Consider the following 18,085-nt stretch of genomic DNA (forward strand, 5'->3'; position numbering starts at 1 on the left):
CGCCTCCTTCCTTTTCATTTAACTCTTTTAATTAAATCCCTTAACAGATTTTAATCACTTTTCAAGGGAGGGGTAAGAGGAAGTGATAGGCCATCATACCACCACCAACAAACACTTAAAACTAGCTCCAAACCAGAAAAGCTTCTACCTCGGGGAAGTTGACAGGAAGGTGGTTAGAGGCATTAACCCCTCTGGAGAGGTGGAGCTGGGAACATTTACCAGAAGATCCATCCATCGAGTACTGGGGCGCTCTAACTCTGACTAGGAAAAGTCAGTCGGGCCTGGGGGGTTGTTTAATGACACCCCTTCCCCAGGAGATTTGGTGTGGGGTTCGACTGTGGAGAGTAAGTCACTTACCCCTGCCGAGAAGGACAGGGACTGAGCTTGGGGAAGGCCATATGATTCTTGTGGGAAATGACTCTACAATCTGGGCCCCAGGAGCGCTTGAAAAGATAACGTCCCTACTCCTTAAGGGGCCCCTTTTCCTCCCCTCCCCCTCCTGGGTTTCCAGGCGGTGTCTGTGTTAATTAATATGAATGTGTAACTGCTGCAGCAATCGATAAATCCTGCCGTGGGCAGATCCCAGACTGAAATCCGATTACTCCTAGAGTCTCCCAAAATGGAGAGAGTGACCAGTGGGGTCTCCCCAAACAGAAGGCAGGGGCTCTTGCCAGTCTTGCCCTCCTCGGTTGGCCCCGGTAGTCCCCAGGCTGGGAAACACATGAGCCTTCTCCTATCTGTCCCTGAAGGGCTTGAGTTTGGGGGATTGTGCGAGCTGGCTCTCTTTTCCCTTGCTCCCAATCCTTGGCTTTCCATCCAGGCATCCAGACCCCAGAGATAAAGGCATCAGGCAGAGAAAGGCGCTTCCAACTTGGATCCCTTCCCCACACCCTGCCCCACCTGCCCCCAGTGAATGGGTTCTCACAGCCAGGGAAGGGTTAAGTGTCCTCGCTGCAGTTATAGAGAGGAAGCCGATGAAATATGGGCCCTCAGAACTCCAGGCCCGGCTGGCTTTCCTGTTTACACTTCTTTATACTTCCTCCCACCCCGTGGCCACAGAGAAACAACACAACACAACACAAAAACCAACCAAATAAAACAATCAGATTGTCTGCTGAGCGGTGGTCAGGCTGGCTTCTGAGAGGAAAGGGGCTCTGCGGGGCCCTGAGGCCGGCTGCCGCCTCCTTGGCCCCTCAGCCAGGTGGAGGGTGCGCGTTAGCTGGGCGGCTGGGCGCAAGAATCTGGCTAGATGGTACCAGCCTGCAGCTCTGAAGGTTGAGGCCTGAACTGAGGGAAAGCGGGTGGAAGAGGAGGAAGAGAAAGGCCAGAGAGAGAGAGAGAGAGAGAGAGAGAGAGAGAAGCAGCTATTCCAGAGAATGTCTCAAGGACAGCAGGAGGAATGGGGGAATGGGTCGGGGCAGAGAAGAGAGTTTCTTTGCACCAGAGACCCCTTCTCACCTCTCATCTCCTCCCCCACATGTCCTTGTTGGGGTTGGAGGAAGACTGTTGCCCAGAAAGCCTGAAGTGGAGAAGAGGAAGGCCAGCTAGGGCTCTTCTCTAGGACCCGCTCGGCCTTCGCAGCGGAAATGGGCACCCCCACCCCACCCCTTGTGGCTGCTCTTTGCCATTCCGGAAAAATCTGTCTAGATATGCCTAGCAGATGTCCCTGGGCTGCCCGTCCCACACACTTTTTTTATCAGAATTTGCAGAACTGACATGGGAGGGGGCAAAAAAAAATCTTCCGGGACAGGCCTGGTGACCTGGGGTTTCCAAGGAAGAGAAGCCAGGGGCACAAAACAATGGGGCTCCCCAGGAGCTCCCAGGTCGGGTTCTCCTGCTGCAGCTTCCACGACCCCTCAGACAACTCAGTTACCTTGTCCAGAGCGGAAGCCTGGGGAAGCTGTGCCCGGAACATTTATTAGTATCGTGTGTGGTGCTGAGAATCTTTTGAGAGAAGAGCCTCCATTCCAAGGTACACAAATGCCCCATCATTCTTAGGGAGATATGTCTTCAAATCAGGGCAAGGACCCCAAGCTCTCCATCCTTTCGGCTCTGAAAGCCTGTGAAGGGCCTCCTATAAGTCAGGCCTGGGCAGGGGCTGAAGAAATCAGGGAACAGAGAGAGGCTGCAAAAAACAGGGGACAGAGGGACAGAGTGGGAATGTCCTTTAATTGGAAGTGGAGGGAATCTTGTGACCCTCTCCTTGTCCCAAAGACCTTAAGGTGCCACATGCCCAATTTCAGGTACTATCCACAGGAGTTCGTAAGCTGAAGCAAGAGCTGGTGGGCTGGCAAAGGAGAAGTGACAGGGTGGTTGACTTCCTAGGTCTCAAAATTGGAGGGTCTGTTTGGTGGAGAAGAGGCCTCTGGTTTTAGAAGAGTGACTTATCCTTAGAAAATAGTAGGGCACGTAGGGTCAAATAGTGAAATCCCTCTGGTTTTCAGTGCCACAAAACAAAAGGAGTTTTAAGATTATGGTGGAGAGAGAAGGGGAAAGGAGAGAACAGGAAAGACAGCACCTTTACATTTTTTTTCTCCAAGCTCTTGCATTCCTTTTTTCCCTCCCGGCAGTTGGGGTCTATTTTCTTGAGCAAATTTTATTTATGGAGGGATTTCCAGGGACCAACTTAAGCACCTAACTCCTCAAGGCAAGGGGAGAAGCTCTCCCCTTCCACCCACTGATGGCCAGGAATTAGGTTTTGGATTTGAGAGAATTGTCCCCTCTGTCTCCTCCCTACTCTGACCACAGGACCCTCCTTAGAGCCAAGAAAAAGGGATGGCTTGGGATCAACAGACTCAAGTGGGTTGCAAAAGCACCATGCTCCCCATCCTGGATAACCCCTAAGAGGCGATGGGGAATCAGAGGCACCCCTTTCATGGGGTTCAAAGATCTGAAAGCCAGAGTGCTCCAGTGCAAGGCAGCCCACAGCAACTGCATTAGCCTTCCCGGTGCTTTTTTTCAGCTCAGATGTGTCCAGATAAAAGTGCCCAGCAGCGCGCCCCCACACACCCCTGACAAATGAATGTCATAAACTTTCTTTCCTGGGGGTGGGAATGTCTGCATGAAGATATCCAGCAGGGAAGTGGCCCCCACAAAGAGCCCTTCCTTCAGCTGTACACACCCCACCTTCTTACCCCCTAAATTTCCAAGGGCACTGAAGGAACCCACACAAGTCCTTCTCCCACAAAGAGTCAGACACCATTGCAAATAAAAACCAGGCGCCCCAAGCACTGAGGCCTTATCGAACTGAATGCCCCCACCCACTCCATACACCCACCTTGTCAGATCTTGGCGCAAAAAGCAGACTAAATTTCCCCCACTTATCCGATAGCCCTGCGGGAAGCAAGATTTCTTTGCCCAGTTCCAAGCACCAACATTTGCAAGGGGAAAAAGCGAAAGCTGGAAGCCACTTACTGCGGGAGCGCTGGGCCTCGGCTGCCGCCACTGCCTTCTGGGCTGGGAGAGCCCTCACCTACCTCTGCCCCCTTCCCCACCACAGCGAGCAGTTAAAGTGTCACTTAACATTCTGGAGAATGTGAAATATACCGCGCGGTGTCAACTCCCCAAAACCATAAAACTAACTTTATGGACCTCACGTGACTTTCTCGAGCCAGTGAGGGGTATCTGTCTGACTTCTCAGCGATTTTTACGATCTAACTTCAAGATAAAACCCCTATCCATTTGACATCTAAATGTCATAGCGACTTTTGGGATAGTTTGCTATGGACAAAGGGGGACAAAGTCAAGGGGTGAGGGGGAAGGAGGGCCCAGTAGAGCCTCCACGATCCTCGGCTGCCTCCTCACCATCTTCCCCTCCCCTCCCCCAAGTCCTGTAAGAAGTTGGGCCAAGCTGGAAGGGATGAACGGTAAGTGTCCAGACTTCACTCTTGTGCTCAGGGTAGAGGCTGACTTGGAAGGAAGAGTCCTGGGCTCTGGCCCTGGGCCACTCTGCCTGGAGGGAGAAGCAGGGGTCTTCCAGGAGAGACCCCAACTCCTCATCAGGAGAGGTCATGTAGGCCCCTGGATGGAGGGAGCCCTTGATGAGTGCAGAGAAGACTGAGGATGAGAAGAAACCTTTAAAATCCAGTTGATTTATTTATTTATTTTTTGGCCTTAGTGGGTGGCAGAGCTGAATTGAGATTTGGAGTAGGGGATGGACAGTGGGCTGGGTAGGCCTGTACCACTCCCAACTGGCCAGAAGCCTCCTGCTCAAGACTTAGGCCCAAATTACTTTCCCTGAAGGGGTTTCCAGAGGCTTTTCTGACCAGTTGGTGGAAGGCCAGGGTGAAGTCCAGCTCAGCGTTTCCTTGCCCTAACCCCACATGAGATTTCTGGACTTTTCAGCCCTCCAGACATACAGGCTTGTCCTCTGGCCCAAGCACCACTGATGAAACCAGAGACTTAGGTGGCTGAAAGGGGCTGCTGGTGAGCATTCTATTTTCCCTTCCCTACACCCCAGGTCTATCAAGAATGGTCTGGGGCATGCCCAGTGATGGGAGAGGCAGGCTCCCAGAGAAAAGACAAGTGGAAGGGCAATGGAGTAGGGGAGACATTTATTTGACTTCAAGGAAAGCTACAAACAAATACCAAAAGCGAATCACTGAGACAGGCCCGGCAAAGACAGATTTCACACGTAGCACAGCATCCACTCGCCTCACTACAAATGGTCTTGGAAGCGAATTGGGTAGGGGGGAAGGAGATGGGTCTGACCCAGACTATCCCCATATTTACAAGTTTTGGGCCCACTACACCAGACCCGTGGATTCACAGAGAAATACACAAGACATTTTACACTGAGGATTATTCTGTTTCCGTACACTCCCAGATCAGGCCTTGTGGGGCCTACCCAGGCGGCAGGACCTTAAATCTCACTATATACCTTCTCTCTTCTCAACATCACCCCTTTGGTCTCCCTGGCCCCTTCTCACCCCAGGCCCAAGTCATTAAGAGACTTGGGCCTGGGGAGTAGAGAGGGAGGAGGAAGAGGAGGATGGAAAGAGACACAGTCATGGACTCCATCCCCGAGTCCAGCTCAGCTGGGCCCCAGCACTGCGGTACCACCCCACCTCAACTGCTGCCCCTTAGAGAAGTTTCAAGCTGAAACTCAAAATACAGTGATCATCCTTTTATAAATAAGTTAGAAGAACAAGATGGGGAGGGGAAAGTTCACATTAAACATGCGAGTTTCTTTTCTTCCTGGGGGAAGGAGTGCAACCACAGACACGAACATTCAAAAACACTGGTGGATTTGGGGTGAGCGGAGGGGAGCAAAGAGCATGGAAGGAAAATAATAATTATCATTATTATTAACAATAATAACAAGATTAAACAGTCCAGGAGAGAGGGAGCCACAGGAAGAGCTAAGACCAAACGAAAAATCGTAACACAAGGCCGGGGCGAGGCAGGCTCGTGGGAACCAGTCCCCAGCGGGCGGCGGCAGCGCGGGGAGGCTCGGAGGGGCCGGGGCTGGGGGCGGCAAGGGCTCTTGGGCCGCCCAGGGCTCCTCCCGGAGGGCTCAGGGCTGGAAGGCGCTGCCGGCTGTAGCCAGGCTCATACTTTTCAGTTTGTTATCTTTCTTCCACTTCATGCGCCGGTTCTGGAACCAGATCTTGATCTGGCGCTCGGACAGACAGAGCGCGTGGGCGATCTCGATGCGCCGCCGCCTTGTCAGGTAGCGGTTGAAGTGGAACTCCTTCTCCAGCTCCAGGGTCTGGTAGCGCGTGTAGGCGGTCCGGGCCCTTTTCCCGTCTGGCCCGGTCATATCTGGAGCAGACAGAGGATAGCCGCGAGGCAATGTTATTCCGGTTAAGGGAGGGGACCCTGGGTGGGAGGGGGGCGTGGAGCAGGACCCAGGCGTCCCCGGCCCCCAGCTCGCCGCAGCTCCAACCCTCCCCACTCCAGACGTCCCGCATCTAAGCTCGCTTTCTGCACCCCATTCTCCCGCAGCCCCCACTTCTGCCGGCAGCTAAGCGCCCGGCTTTGTCTCCGGCTCCCTCCCTGTGCCTCACCCTTCGCTGGGCTCAGGCGGCCGCTGGCCCCGGGAGGGAGGAGAGCGGCTGCACTTTTGCCCTGGGAAGCTCCTTTGACTGCTCGCCCCTCATTTGCTAGTGGCAGTCTCAAAATTTCAGGGGTAAGCAGGACCCTTCCCCACCTTACATAAACCCCATCCTTCATTCGAAAGCTAGTACAGCTGGGAGAATAAAACCTAAGCCGAGCCTGGGAACAAATTATTAAAAATACCCCTCCCCAACCCCCAGCTAAAGACCTCCTTTGGCTCTGTCCCCCGAGCTGTATGGACTCTCTTAGAGACTTCCCCCCTCTGGAAAAAATAAATAAATCTATATTCGAGGAAAAGCCAAGCTCTCCTCGCCCTCCGCCTCCCACCCCCCAACGCAGGGAAGGAATGCCGAGAAGACAAAAAAAAAGGGAGTGAGCAAGAATTACCATGGCTGATGTGAAGCTTCCTCATCCAGGGGAATATCTGCGGAGTCTGCCCCTCGGGCGCGGCTGTGGAGGTGGCCATGGGCTCTGGCTGCGCCCGAGCTAGGCTCGGGCTGTTTAGCTGGCTCGCCGCTTCCTCAGGCTCCGAGGACGCGCTGGCCTCGTCTATTTCGGTGAAACTGGCGCTGGCCGGGGTCGCCTGGTCGGAGGGGGACGAGGCAGAGGGCTTGGCGCCGTGGCTGTCGCCGTTGGTGCAGGGCAGGGACTCAGGCGAGGACAGGGAGCAGCTCGACGCCGCTGGCCTGAAGCGGGGCTCCTGGCTGGGCGCGGGGAAGGCGCGCGAGCTCTCGCCCACCGCCCCAAAGTGGCTGGAGGAGGCCGCGGAGCGGTTGACGCTGAGGTCCATCCCATTGTAATTGTAGCCGTAAGAGCCGGTGTGCATGGCAGCGGGATCCCTGTAAGAGCCGCTCAGAGAGCTGCCACTGCCATAATTTAGCAACTGATAGTCCGGGCCATTTGGATAACGCCCCGAGAAGGAGTTTACAAAGTACGAGCTCATTTGGGTGATTTTGGAGGGCTTGATTTGTGGATCGTGGTCGTTATAACCCTGTGCTTCACGATTTATGATGTATTAATGAATTATAGCGATGCACTGTACTTCGTTTTGCTATGTATGCGGCCAAATATGGGGGGGGGGGTTGGAAGGAGGGTGGGGGGGCGTTAGGGAATCACGTGCTTTTGTTGACCAGTCGTAAATTCTCACTGATGACCTCAAGAGGTAATTCATGCTCTATGGTTACAAATAATGACGATCCGAGAATCGTTAGGGCCGATTCAATGTGAGTCTCCGAGAGGGGGAAAAAAGGAGAAGGGGGAGAAACAGGGAGAAGGTTGGCGGCGGCCTCTGAGCTGAGCGCGCCACCTCCCGGCGATCGGCGGGAGCGCGGGCCGCTGGCCGCCATGGCGGCGAAGGCTGCCTCCCTGCTGGCTCTCGGCAACCGCCGGGCGAGAAGGAAAGCCGGCCTAGAGTCACCCGCGGGGTCGAGGCTTTTAGAAGAGGGACGCGGTCGAAACCTTACTTTCTTGAGAATGTGGTTACTTCTCTCTATTTGTGTTCTCCCTGTCGTCATTATTTTAACTCTAGATGAGATGATCAAACATTGAGTTGCTTTTCCCTTACTAGGGGATTTGGGGACAGAAATGGGGGAAAGGGTTGGAAGATACGTGTGAAAAACCATTATTGTCACAGAGTTGCCCCCTCCCCACCGCAGCTCGGCCTGGCCTGCTGTCTAAGGGGCTGCAGTGTCCCATCCCCAGCGCCCAGGCCGGGCTGGCAGGGCTGGGCCGAAGATCTGAAGGAAAAACTTCCACTTCTCCAGTGTCTCTTAGAAGTTTGGAGTCTCCTTCCTGACCTGCTTCCAGCCTGAGCCGGGCCTGGGGAATGGGAGAGCAGGACAGGGACCCCGGAGGAGGGGCGTGACTGGCGCGGAGCGGCCTAGTTGTGGGAAAAACTGTGGCAGCGACCACGTCGGCGTCTGGGGTGTGGGTGGAAAACGTGGTGTCGAGGGTTCGGGGTCCACGCAGGAGCCTCTGGCCTCCTCGCCAGACGCCCACGAGCGCACCGGGCGGCCCGCTCTCAGGCCCCTCGATGGCGTCTGGGTGGTTTCTGGCTGTGCCCGGCGGCCCACGCCTTCCTGGGGAAGTGGCTCTGAGGCCCGGCGGCACCTTGCTGAGCGCGCTGGGCAGCCAGAGACCGCCCAGCTGGGCCCCTTCTGCCGAGCGGTTATTTTCTTTAAAAATATAAAAGGGAGAGAGAGGGAGGGGGGCGGAAGAAAAACAGCGTCCGCAGCTTGCTGCCTGGATGAGGGTTGGAGTCGGGATAAATGGGTCATTTCTCGATAAAGAGAATGAGGCCAAACTGCCCCCCATAACCTGGCCTCCTGCCTTCAGGTCCCCCAGGAGGAGAAAGTCGTGCCTGCCGACGGCTTCGCATTCTCTAACTTGAGGCAGAAAAACGCGCCTGGAGTTTTCAGCTGCGGGCGGAGAAATATCCCGCGCCCTTGATGTGGTCACTCGAGGCACAGGCCAGGAGCGGAGGGCCAAGGCCATAGAGACCAGGCCGCGTGGGCAGCCACACGCCAGGGCCTGGGCGAGCGGGAGGACCGAGCAGCGGCGTAGGCGCGAGACCCCCCTGGCTCGGTCTCCGCACGGGCTCAGGCTGGGGTGCTCGGGGTGTGCCTCGTGTTACAGACAAACGAGACAAAGCTAGAGAATATAAGGGAAATGGCCCTTTTCTACCCCCCAAATTTGCACCTAGAGAGACCATTGAGAGCCTGGCACAGGCGAGGCGCAGCGATGGAGACTGAGAGGGACGCTCCAGCCTCTATCTCAACTGTAACTTCCGAGTCAAGCCAGGCCCGCGGGGCCCACCGGCCTCCAGCCTTTGCTCGGAGTTTCCGGCACGGGGACCACGGGGTGGCAGTGGGGGGGGGGGTGGCAGGGAGGAGCAGAGGTCGTGACCGAGGGGCGAGTTTTAAGTCTTTATTATTATCATCATCATCATTAATAATATTAATATTATTACCGAAGTATTTCACGTCCAGAGCTAAGACAAGACTACAAACACAACACATAGAAAATTAATAAAATAGAACTTTGTTTTCTTCTCAGGCTCCTCTTCTCACTTCTAGGTAGTGTGTGCTCCTTCCAGTGGCTGTAGAGAGGGGGTGGAGGAGAGGTCTGGGGTCGGGGAGGCTTCGAGGCCCCCGCTGGGGGGGCTGCGAAGTTACCATTGAACCGTGCACGGGGGACAAGGACGAAATGAGATGCGACACGGACAAGAGTGTTTTGCTCTGCTTCCAGGAAACATCAAGTGAGTCCAGTCCTCAGTTCTCGCGGGGGGGAGGCTGGTCTGACTGAGGCGGTTCCGCGGGGCGGAGGGGGCGTGAGGAGCGCCGAGCGGGCTCAGGCGGCGCGGCCCTCCGGCGCCCAGCGGGGGCTCTGCGGGCGAGGGCGGCCGGGACGAGGCGGGCCCTGCCCGCCGGGCGCTGGGGCGCAGGTCCCGGGCGCCCCCGCCCGCAGAGCTACCCCGAGCGCCCCGACGCCCTCGGCTCCCCGCGGCCTCTCTCTCCGAGTCCCCCCCCCCTTCCAGCGCCTTCACTCCGCTGGTTTTTCTTCCTCCTCCTCTGCACTGAGCTGAGAAGCGCTGAGCAGTTTGCTCTCCTTTTTCCACTTCATGCGCCGGTTCTGGAACCAGATCTTGATCTGGCGCTCGGTCAGGCACAGGGCGTGCGCGATCTCGATGCGCCGCCGCCGCGTCAGGTAGCGGTTGTAGTGGAACTCCTTCTCCAGCTCCAGGGTCTGGTAGCGCGTGTAGGTCTGGCGGCCGCGCCGGCCGCTGGGCCCAAAGGAGGAACCTGTTACGCAGAGAGGAGATGCTGAGGCCTGGGGTCACCAGGGCCAAAGCCCCCCTTCCCCACTCGACCCTCAGCCATGGGCTCCGGCCTGTCCTGAAATGCCCTCCACTCTCCGGTTCCCTGCAGCGCCCCCTCAAGACTCCCTCTGGGCTTCCTGGCCTGCGCTCCTGGTCTAGACTCAGGGTGGGGGATGGGAGGCGCAGCTTAAAGTCCCACCTGAGCCCAAGGGGAGGGGCTGGGGAGATGCCGGCCAGGTGAGTCTCTCCCTCGCTGCACCTTCTCTTTCCCTGCGCCTAGCTCCCCCGCCGCCTTGGGACAGATTCCAGCCCTTAGTCCGTAATGACGTAGATCGATCCACAGTCGGAATTAACGGCTCCTCACTTTCGTGTCCCGCTAATGGACATCAATTTGGGACTTAAGGCCGACAAATAATCCAACCTGAGACCCAGGAGCCTGCTTCTTCCGCTCCCCTCCTCCGCCCGCGCCCCCTCTCCTTCCTCCACTTCTCCTCCCTCCCTCCTCTGACCACCGCCCCCTTCCTGGCGCCTCGTCTTTCCCCAGCCCCCCACCCCCGGGAAACAGTCCCGGACGGACTCCGCTCTCCCTGGCCGCGTCACACCGCCCCCCTTCCCGTGACGCACTCGGTTGGTAATGGAACAGACTGGGGTGGGGTGGGGGCCCGACCAGGGCTGGGGACGCGAGAGAAAGCCGAGCCCCTGGCGGCGACCCCTGACCCGCAACCCCGGGGCTGGCCTGGAGCTCCGGAGAGCCCACTCCCTTCCCTGGCTCCGAGTGCGGCTGGGACTTTGCAAACTTTGTAACTCCTAAGAGCGAGGGGACAGAGGAGGAGGCCCGGTGCGGGCGCCCACCTTCCCTTCGACCCCAGCTGAGACGCCTAGTCCGCACCCTGGGAGAGGCCGGGGCTCAGCCCGCACCCTGGGAGAGGCCGGGGCTCACTGGTCCTGTCTCCCCGGTGGGCGCCCGCAGGGCTCGCGGCGACTCAGAGGCTCACTCACTGTTGCACGAATTCATCCGCTGCATCCAGGGGTAGACGGGCGTGGAGCACTTCTGCTCCTCGGGCTCGCCGAACACGCTCTTGTCCTGCGCGCAGTCGGACTTGCGCGGTTCCGGGTGGAACGGGGGCGGCTCGTCGGCGCCCGAGAGCGCGCAGGCCGACTCCTTCTCGCGGTAGAAGGCCGGCGCCGGGCCGTAGTCGCAGGGCGCAGCTCGGCCGTAGCCGCCGCCCGCCGGCGGGTAATAGGAGGAGGCAGCAAAGCCCTTGTCCTGGCCCGGCCCGGGGCCGTAGGGCGCGGGGTAGTGCCGCAGCGGGTCCGCATAGCCGGAGGAGTAGAGCGGGAGCTGGCCCAGGAAGGACTCCTGCCCGCTGGCCAGAGTGACGGGGAAGGTGGAGTTCACGAAATAGGAACTCATTGGGAGGGAGGCGCGCACGGCCGCTGCTGCTCCGCCGGGTTTATGATTTGTTGTGTTTTATAGTCCGAGCGCCGCGCCTTTTAGTAGTATATCTGAGATTGGGTTTTAGCTGAGGGGGGATGGCGAGGTGCCAGTGAGGGCCAGAAGGAAATACAACCATCTGATCCAACACTGACCAATGGCAGAGGCAGGAATTGTCAAATAGCACCCAGGAGGAGCGCAGCCCGCACGAGGGACCCGCGCACAAACCTATCAACCTTTTTTTTCCCTCCTTCTTCTCCTTCTCCTTTCTCTCTCTCTCCCCAACAACACGACGCGTCCTGTTCCACCTACGTAGGATCTGCGAAAAAGGCGTCTGCGCCTTTGAGGGAGGAGGGAGCTTTGGATTGAGACCACCCCATCCCCCAGTGATTAAATAAATATATCCCTCCCTCCCCACGCAGGATAGGAAAAAGTTAATTGTGTTTTCAGAAAAGTTAACCCCTGCGTTGCTTGAGCCCCATTTCCTCAAGGGAAGGGTGGGTAACCATCCCTGAATCTCAAATCTCAATGTGGCTAGGAGAGAACCAGAGAAGATGCTTTATTTCTAGGGTTTTGTGTTGGTCGAAGGGGAGAAGAGTTCTCTGCTAACTAGCATCGTTTTCAGAAAGAGAAAGGCAAAGAAGAAACCATCTTCTCAGGGTTTGAAATCCGTTGTTTTTGGTTTTCGGTTTTGTTTGGTTTTGTTGGGTTTTTTTCATTTCTCAGACCTACTCTGTATCCTCCAAGGCTGGGGCTATTATTTCTGCTTCTCCACAACTCTCACGGTCTAAGATGCAGGCCAGAGCCTGCTGCCCAGAGAAACCCGAAGGCCAGAAAAATGGGAGGAGGGTCTGAGTCCAAGCTTCTCCCTCTGCTCTACGGCTGTGCTAGGCTAGAAGCTCCTTGGCCCGCTATGGCTTCTGCTGCTGAAGACAGCTCACCTAATGCTAGTATGCACCGCTTCCTCTTGGCACAGGAAGGGGCACTGGAGGACTAGCCTCCTTTTCACTCGGGGACAGGAGAGGGGGTTTGAGGGGCACCTCCCAGCCTAGGTCTGTCTGATCCCCGGACTGTCTGCAACCTTCAGTGCCACTTCCTGCCCACTAAAGCGTAAGAATACTCTGGGCTACAGATTCTTGGGGATCAAGATGATCCCAGAAAATTGGTAGAGAAAAGAAATGGGTCCTACTCCAATCTGGGGTCCTCAAACCCTCCTGATATTTGAGGAGATCAGAGACTACCAGGAAGAGAGGGGCCCTCATACCTCTTCCCTGTCTCTCCAGAAGCTGACAGTTCTTTTTAAAATTAATTGTTTCCCAAGTCTTGATTTTTATTTAATTTTTATAAGGAGTCCTCCTATGGACTCAGCAGGCAACTTACAACTATCAGCTTCCATCCCTCTCCAGACCTCCAGATGCTCGCCACCCTCTGTCTCTCTCATCATCTCTACAATTCCTCCCACCACATCTCATTTTCGTGTCACCAGCTTTGCTGCCATACCAGCTTGAATGAGAGAGAGTGTGTACGTTTCTGGTTCTCTCACCTAAAGAAAATGAACATTGAAGCCAGACTGGAAGACTGGGCCACAATGTGTTTAAAACATTCTAATATGCACGTGGAGGCCAGGCAGTAAAGGGTGATCACTTTAGGACATGGAGCTGGAAATGGGCCAGGGTGGGGGACAAAATCTGATGAACAGGCCAGGCTGAGCCTCTTCTCTACCTTGACCTTTGGGCTTCTTCTTGTGGGCCGGCTCTGCCCACTAATGATGGTACGAGACAGTAGGGACAGTAGTAGAGAGCCCAGGTTGGTGACTAAGAGAACTTAGTTTGCTGCAAGTGGCCTACAAGGCTTCCTGAACTGACGACAATTTCCAGACTACACCTTCCTGGCCAAGTGGTGATCCCTTCCTCACCTGATTTTACAGTCATTTTATCAAGGCTTAAGAAAAATAAACTCAAGCCCTCTAATGATGGAGAAACATAAATACTCCAGTCTAACTGTAATTGGGCCCACCCCTCAGAGGCATGAGGAACAATTAGGCAAGGTGAGCAAGGTGGGAGAGTGCCCATAGGAACTCCCCCCTTGCTGCCATTGAGGCTAGGCCTTGTGCTTTAACTCTCCCTGACCCCTCCCTGGGCACAATGTTCCCATCCTAGAGCTGGGCTGTGCAGGCTTGCCTGCGGAGTCTGGACAAAGTAAGATCCTCCTGTGATAGAAGCAAAAAAGCAATTGCCTTGTCCTTAGAGTCACAGCCCCAAATTAACCTCACCTCTGCAGGTTGCCTGTCATAAGATGGAGCCGCAGAGGCAGGGCCTGGGCGCCTGTAGTCCAGCATGAAAGGAAATAGCGCCTCATCGCTCTTATCTAAGCCCAGAGGTATTTATGAGCGTTTATTCCTCTGATCCGTTTGTTTGGGAGAAAGAGCAGGCAGGCAGAGCTGGGCCAGAAACTGCCTGGTTTCTGGAGCCAGATCTCTACGAATCTGTCTGTGGTTCCGTCCACTGCCGCGTCTTCCAGTCTCCAAGGGGGAATTTGTAAATACACAGTGGGCACAGTCGTTTATCCGTCTGGGGTGTCTCTCCCAACCTCAACGAGGAAGCATTTGTATGGAGAGGTGGATGGATTTGTGTACCAAGTCTTGAGTATACAACAGAAGGATTGCACAGAAATCCCACAGGCAGGATTTGTAATTGTAGTTTTCTGTACTGTGAATCTGCCGCACTGTGGACACACACATTCCAGCTCCCAGGGAAATGTTTCGGTTGTGCTCAGCTCAGGAAGAACATTCTCCTGTACCGGCAACCTCAGGGAGGGGCATTTGCCTGGATATGTGTGTGTGGGGGGGGTTGAGACATTGTCCAGGCTTCCCTTTTCCTCTCAGCTACAAGCGCCCCCACCCCCCAGGTGTTTGGGCTGTGGACCCCTTTCCCCACTCTGGCTGGAGCATGGCAGATTAAAACATCTCTATCCCATTCTGTGATTCTCTGAGTTTGGGAAACAGAAATGTTCCTAGAGGCAGCAATGTGGTGGCTCCCAACCTTTGGGAGCTGTTTAGATGGGACAGGGCCTTGAAATGGGCTAGTCCAGAGCTCAGTACAAAGACTTCATTTCCATTATGCAAATGAACAACCTCGTCTCCGATCCGGGGGTGGAGAGGGCTTAGGTGCTCAGCTCCGTGTTTCAGTTCCCGCCCCCCAGGTCCCCAGCTCCCTAGAAAGTGCTTCAACCCTCTGTGCCAGCCGCCTTCCCGTCCTTTGGGTTGCTCGCAAGGAAAATCTTTGAGGGGCCCAATACTTTCGGGGCACACTCCCTCGGAGCTGGGCCCGGCTCCTTGCGCACTGGGCCCGGCCTTCCAGCCGCAGGAGAGGCCCTCTCGCTGCGGAAAAGCTGAAAGGGCCGCCCCTGCGGCTCAGACTCCCGAGGCGCCGAGGACGCGGGGGCTGCAGCCTGGACGTTTGCCCTCAGCGCCGCCCGGCCCCTCGACCCCGGCAGCTCCTCTGCCTCAGGCCAGACCCCAGTAACACCTCGGCCTGCCTGGCACCACAGGCAATTTCCTGGAGCCCCCGCCCAGGAACCAGGGCCAAAGCACCTTGAAAGGAATGGCCAGAGGTTCCTCCTGCGGCTTGAAAGCCCGAGCTAATCAGTAACCCGCGAGACAGGGGCCAATATTCAAACGCGGCAGCAGAGGCGCGGCCCCCGCCCTCGCCACCCCTTCTGGGAAAGTGGTCAGGACGAGCGGGTGTGAGGGGTCCGGCAGGAACGGAAATTACAATGGTTTGGTTCCTTAATGATTGATCTTTTACTCTCACTCCCAATTTTTCCCAAAGCATATTTGTCGAATTCACTTGAAACGATCGGGAATGAGGGAGGGGGTCCACACTCACTTGCAGACACCAGCAATTTTCAGAAAATTAAGCTCAATTCCTTCATCACGGATTCACCAGCCAAGCAAATTGGCAAGACCCACCAGCCAACCGGGAGAACACAGACCCAGTTGTCTTTTGACAACCGAGTGGAACTGCCGGGCCGCCGGCGCCTCCTCTGTGGGCCCCTCCCTTGGCCGAAAAGAAAACCAAATAAACCTTGAACAGCCTTGGCCTCGGATCTCCCCAGCGGCCCGATGCTCCACTCTTGCGCCCGCGAGGGGGGGGGTCTCGCCCGTTCAGAGCCCCCTGCCCGCGGGATGCAGTATTAGTCCTCTTTAAGTGTGCCCTGGACAAAACCACTTCCCCAGCCGGCCACCAAGTTTGGAACCTGGTTGGGGTGGGCGAGGGGGAGGGGACATTTGTTCTCTATTCCGCACAAGGGCAGGCGGGAACCAAGATCCAGTAGAAAGCGACAATCTGGGTCAGAAGTCCCCCGAATCCCGCCAAACCTGAGCCACCAGGCTCCAGGCATCCGGCACGATTCAGGCAGCATCGCGGGGCTTATGGCGCCGAAGCCGCATGTCTCCGAACGGACAGTAGATGGCAGCAAACCGCATAATTTGGGTCACAGCAAACTGTCTAAAGGATGATTTATACCCCGCCGAGACTACAGGAGAAAAAGACCTTTAGTCTGGGTGGGTTTGGGAAAATTTCCCTTTGAGAAGAGGCTCCAAGTGCCGTGGGTGCTGACCGAGAACTTCTCTGGCTACGCGCAGCGAGGGGTCTCGCCAGGAACGCAGTCCCGGCCCGGCCTGCGAGAGGGCATCTATCCACCTGGGTCTCCCGGGCCCCCTCCCGCGCCACAAGTGGCTGAGTCCCTCTCTTTCCAGCCCAGCACTGAGAGGGCCAATATTCCAGTTTACACAGCTCTCAGACTCCGCAATCCCTGGGCAACCAGAAGACTGAGGCTAAGTGCTCTGCGTCTGGTGTTTAAGAAGAGAAAAGCAATAGTCTAATTTTGCCAACCATGCTATATTGGTCCCTCCTACCCTCCGCGCCCAAAGTCGCTTATCTCTTGGTTTGCAGCTTCCTCAGAAGCCCTCTCACTCTATTTTTAGGTTCTCACCTACAGGCTTGCCCCTTCTCCCACCGCACCCGCCCCTTTAGGAATCTCGGGCTCCAGCGCAGAGGCCCCCACCCCCAGCCCTAGGAGGCCTGGCTGGGGATGAAAGCGGGCGCCGGCGGGACAGGACTAGCGGTCCGAGCTCAGCGCCAGGCAGCTTTCTAGTGTGGACACCAGTAGGTCTCCTAATTAGGTTTTCTTTTTATTTTCTTCTCTCTTTCTCTCTTTTGTTTCTGTTTACAAGCCTAAAACAACACACTAAACAGCTTCTTCATGAACACCAGAATTAAATCCAGTAAAGTTTGGAATGTTTCAACATCAGACACATACATGGCAATTTTCTCCTCCACCGAAATCCACACAGCCCATACCAATAAAACAGCAGTAATAGGATCAGGATGCCACGGAAACTACCACGCTGTGACCTACCGCGTGCAAACCACAGAACTGTCTCCCTGCAGAGCGAGGCCCCCTCCTGCGGCAGGGGTGGGAGACCTGGGCATTCTCAGGCAGCTTCGGGGGGGGGGGGCTCGATTTGGGTGCCTCCACTCCCAGCCCTTTAATTTCAGAAATGTCTCCGAAGGGAGATAATGAAAATTTATCTGTAAATTGTTCTTTCCGTCTCTTTCTAGACGCCTCCTTGCCCTCCTTGGCCTCTGCGGAGACTCCAGGCCCTGCGGAGACCAGGACGCCCCTCAGCGCCACCGCCCCTCGTGCCAACGCTGCCGAGACACTGCTGAGACCCGTGCCGGGCAGGAGAACAGCCGGGGTCAGCCGGGGCGGCCAGCGAGAGGGAGGGGGGGAGGGGGCGCAAACCGCAGAGGCCGGCTCACGACTTCTGCAGGTGCCCAGAGCCCACACACCCCGTTCCCTTTCGCAGTCCCCTCGCTTGAGCCTCTCCTCCCAGCTTAAAAAAGGCGATTTCGAACTGCCTCCGGGTCCCTTCGGTTCCTCCTCCCATCCTCCCGGCCTTGGCTCCCCCTCCAGGAAGCAGCCACCCTCTCTCTGCCGCCGAGTGTCCTGGGGAGCCTCTCCCTGCAGCACCCAGAGGTGGGGTTCAGCCCCATCTTGGACAGGGAGGGGGAAGACCAACCCAGGCCCCACCTACAAAATCGAGGCAAAAGAGCAAGAAAGAAAACTGTAGAATCTCCCTTACCTTTGCAGACCTTGAGGTTTCTTCCCGCCGATTGAAAGGGGTGGGGAGGTAGGAGGGGGGAAAAAGAGCGTTCGGTTTCTTCTTCATCTTCCGGATAATATTGTCCCAACCTGAGAGCCGTTGCTTCCCCTTCTCCGACTTGGGAGAGAGAGGGTGTTTCGCTTTTCTGATATTTGCATAGAAAATGGAGTAAGTTCTGGTTTTGAAAAATGGTCTCAGACTGCAGTCCTAGGCAGATTGTCCATTTACCCTCCATGGTGACTAAAATCCTAGCTCAGCAAGGAAATGAACTTAGGAATTAATTAAAATTATTTTTTGGTTCTGTCTTTTGTGTAATTCCCACCCCTTCTTTCCCCTCTCTCTCTTCTTCCCTCTCCCCCTCTCTCTTCCTCTCTCTTTTGCTTTATCGAACTGATACCGAAGTGTAAAAATATCAAGAGGCTGGAGCCCTGAAGGACGACAGTGCTCCGACCTAGGTGTGGTGTCCAAAAGAATGCTGCATTATAACCACCAGGGAAATGATAAAAAGTTCATGTTCACGATCGCCCGGCCACATGACCGGCGCCGGCCAATCGCTGGATCCAACCACTCATAAACTTCTATCACAAAGTTGTAAATTTTCATAAAA

At 55.9% G+C, this 18,085-nt stretch overlaps 3 protein-coding genes across 6 annotated transcripts in view; all 3 read right to left on the reverse strand.

The window, feature by feature from the left end:
• Nucleotides 1–17,587, reverse strand: part of HOXB3 (homeobox B3) — a 53,132-nt gene extending 35,545 nt beyond the window's left edge. For 2 of the 3 annotated variants that reach the window (XM_066263857.1, XM_066263851.1), the window contains exon 1: nt 3,415–3,485. The gene's annotated coding sequence lies outside the window, so the exon portion shown is untranslated. Of the gene's footprint in view, nt 1–3,414; nt 3,486–17,457 lie in introns of those variants that run through there. The other variant, XM_066263853.1, reaches the window with a different exon arrangement.
• Nucleotides 4,550–7,038, reverse strand: HOXB5 (homeobox B5). The gene is made up of 2 exons (XM_066255495.1): nt 6,445–7,038; nt 4,550–5,763 (listed from the first exon to the last, which is right to left on the reverse strand). The coding sequence occupies exons 1-2, from the start codon at nt 6,998–7,000 to the stop codon at nt 5,516–5,518; spliced, it is 804 nt and encodes a 267-aa protein (XP_066111592.1). The 5' UTR covers nt 7,001–7,038; the 3' UTR covers nt 4,550–5,515.
• On the reverse strand, nt 8,973–17,587 carry HOXB6 (homeobox B6). Of its 2 annotated transcripts, none has more exons than XM_066263861.1 (3): nt 17,458–17,587; nt 10,874–11,397; nt 8,973–9,857 (listed from the first exon to the last, which is right to left on the reverse strand). In XM_066263861.1, the coding sequence occupies exons 2-3, from the start codon at nt 11,286–11,288 to the stop codon at nt 9,598–9,600; spliced, it is 675 nt and encodes a 224-aa protein (XP_066119958.1). In that variant the 5' UTR covers nt 11,289–11,397; nt 17,458–17,587; the 3' UTR covers nt 8,973–9,597. The 2 variants fall into 2 exon arrangements, with proteins under 2 accessions (XP_066119958.1, XP_066119957.1); XM_066263860.1 differs by having other exon boundaries at nt 10,874–16,975; nt 17,458–17,563.
• Nucleotides 17,588–18,085: the final 498 nt, after the last annotated feature.

Source organism: Saccopteryx bilineata, chromosome 2, assembly GCF_036850765.1.
Source record: "Saccopteryx bilineata isolate mSacBil1 chromosome 2, mSacBil1_pri_phased_curated, whole genome shotgun sequence".
In the NCBI taxonomy this organism is placed as follows: domain Eukaryota; kingdom Metazoa; phylum Chordata; class Mammalia; order Chiroptera; family Emballonuridae; genus Saccopteryx; species Saccopteryx bilineata.

Excerpts from the sequence above, each read along its gene's own strand:
- HOXB6 (XM_066263861.1), bottom strand. The coding sequence starts at position 11,288 with ATGAGTTCCTATTTCGTGAACTCCACCTTCCCCGTCACTCTGGCCAGC. Across the intron at positions 9,858-10,873 it reads GCGGATGAATTCGTGCAACA|GTTCCTCCTTTGGGCCCAGC; the intron begins GTGAGTGAGCCT and ends TCTGCGTAACAG.
- HOXB5 (XM_066255495.1), bottom strand. The coding sequence starts at position 7,000 with ATGAGCTCGTACTTTGTAAACTCCTTCTCGGGGCGTTATCCAAATGGC. Across the intron at positions 5,764-6,444 it reads GAAGCTTCACATCAGCCATG|ATATGACCGGGCCAGACGGG; the intron begins GTAATTCTTGCT and ends TGTCTGCTCCAG.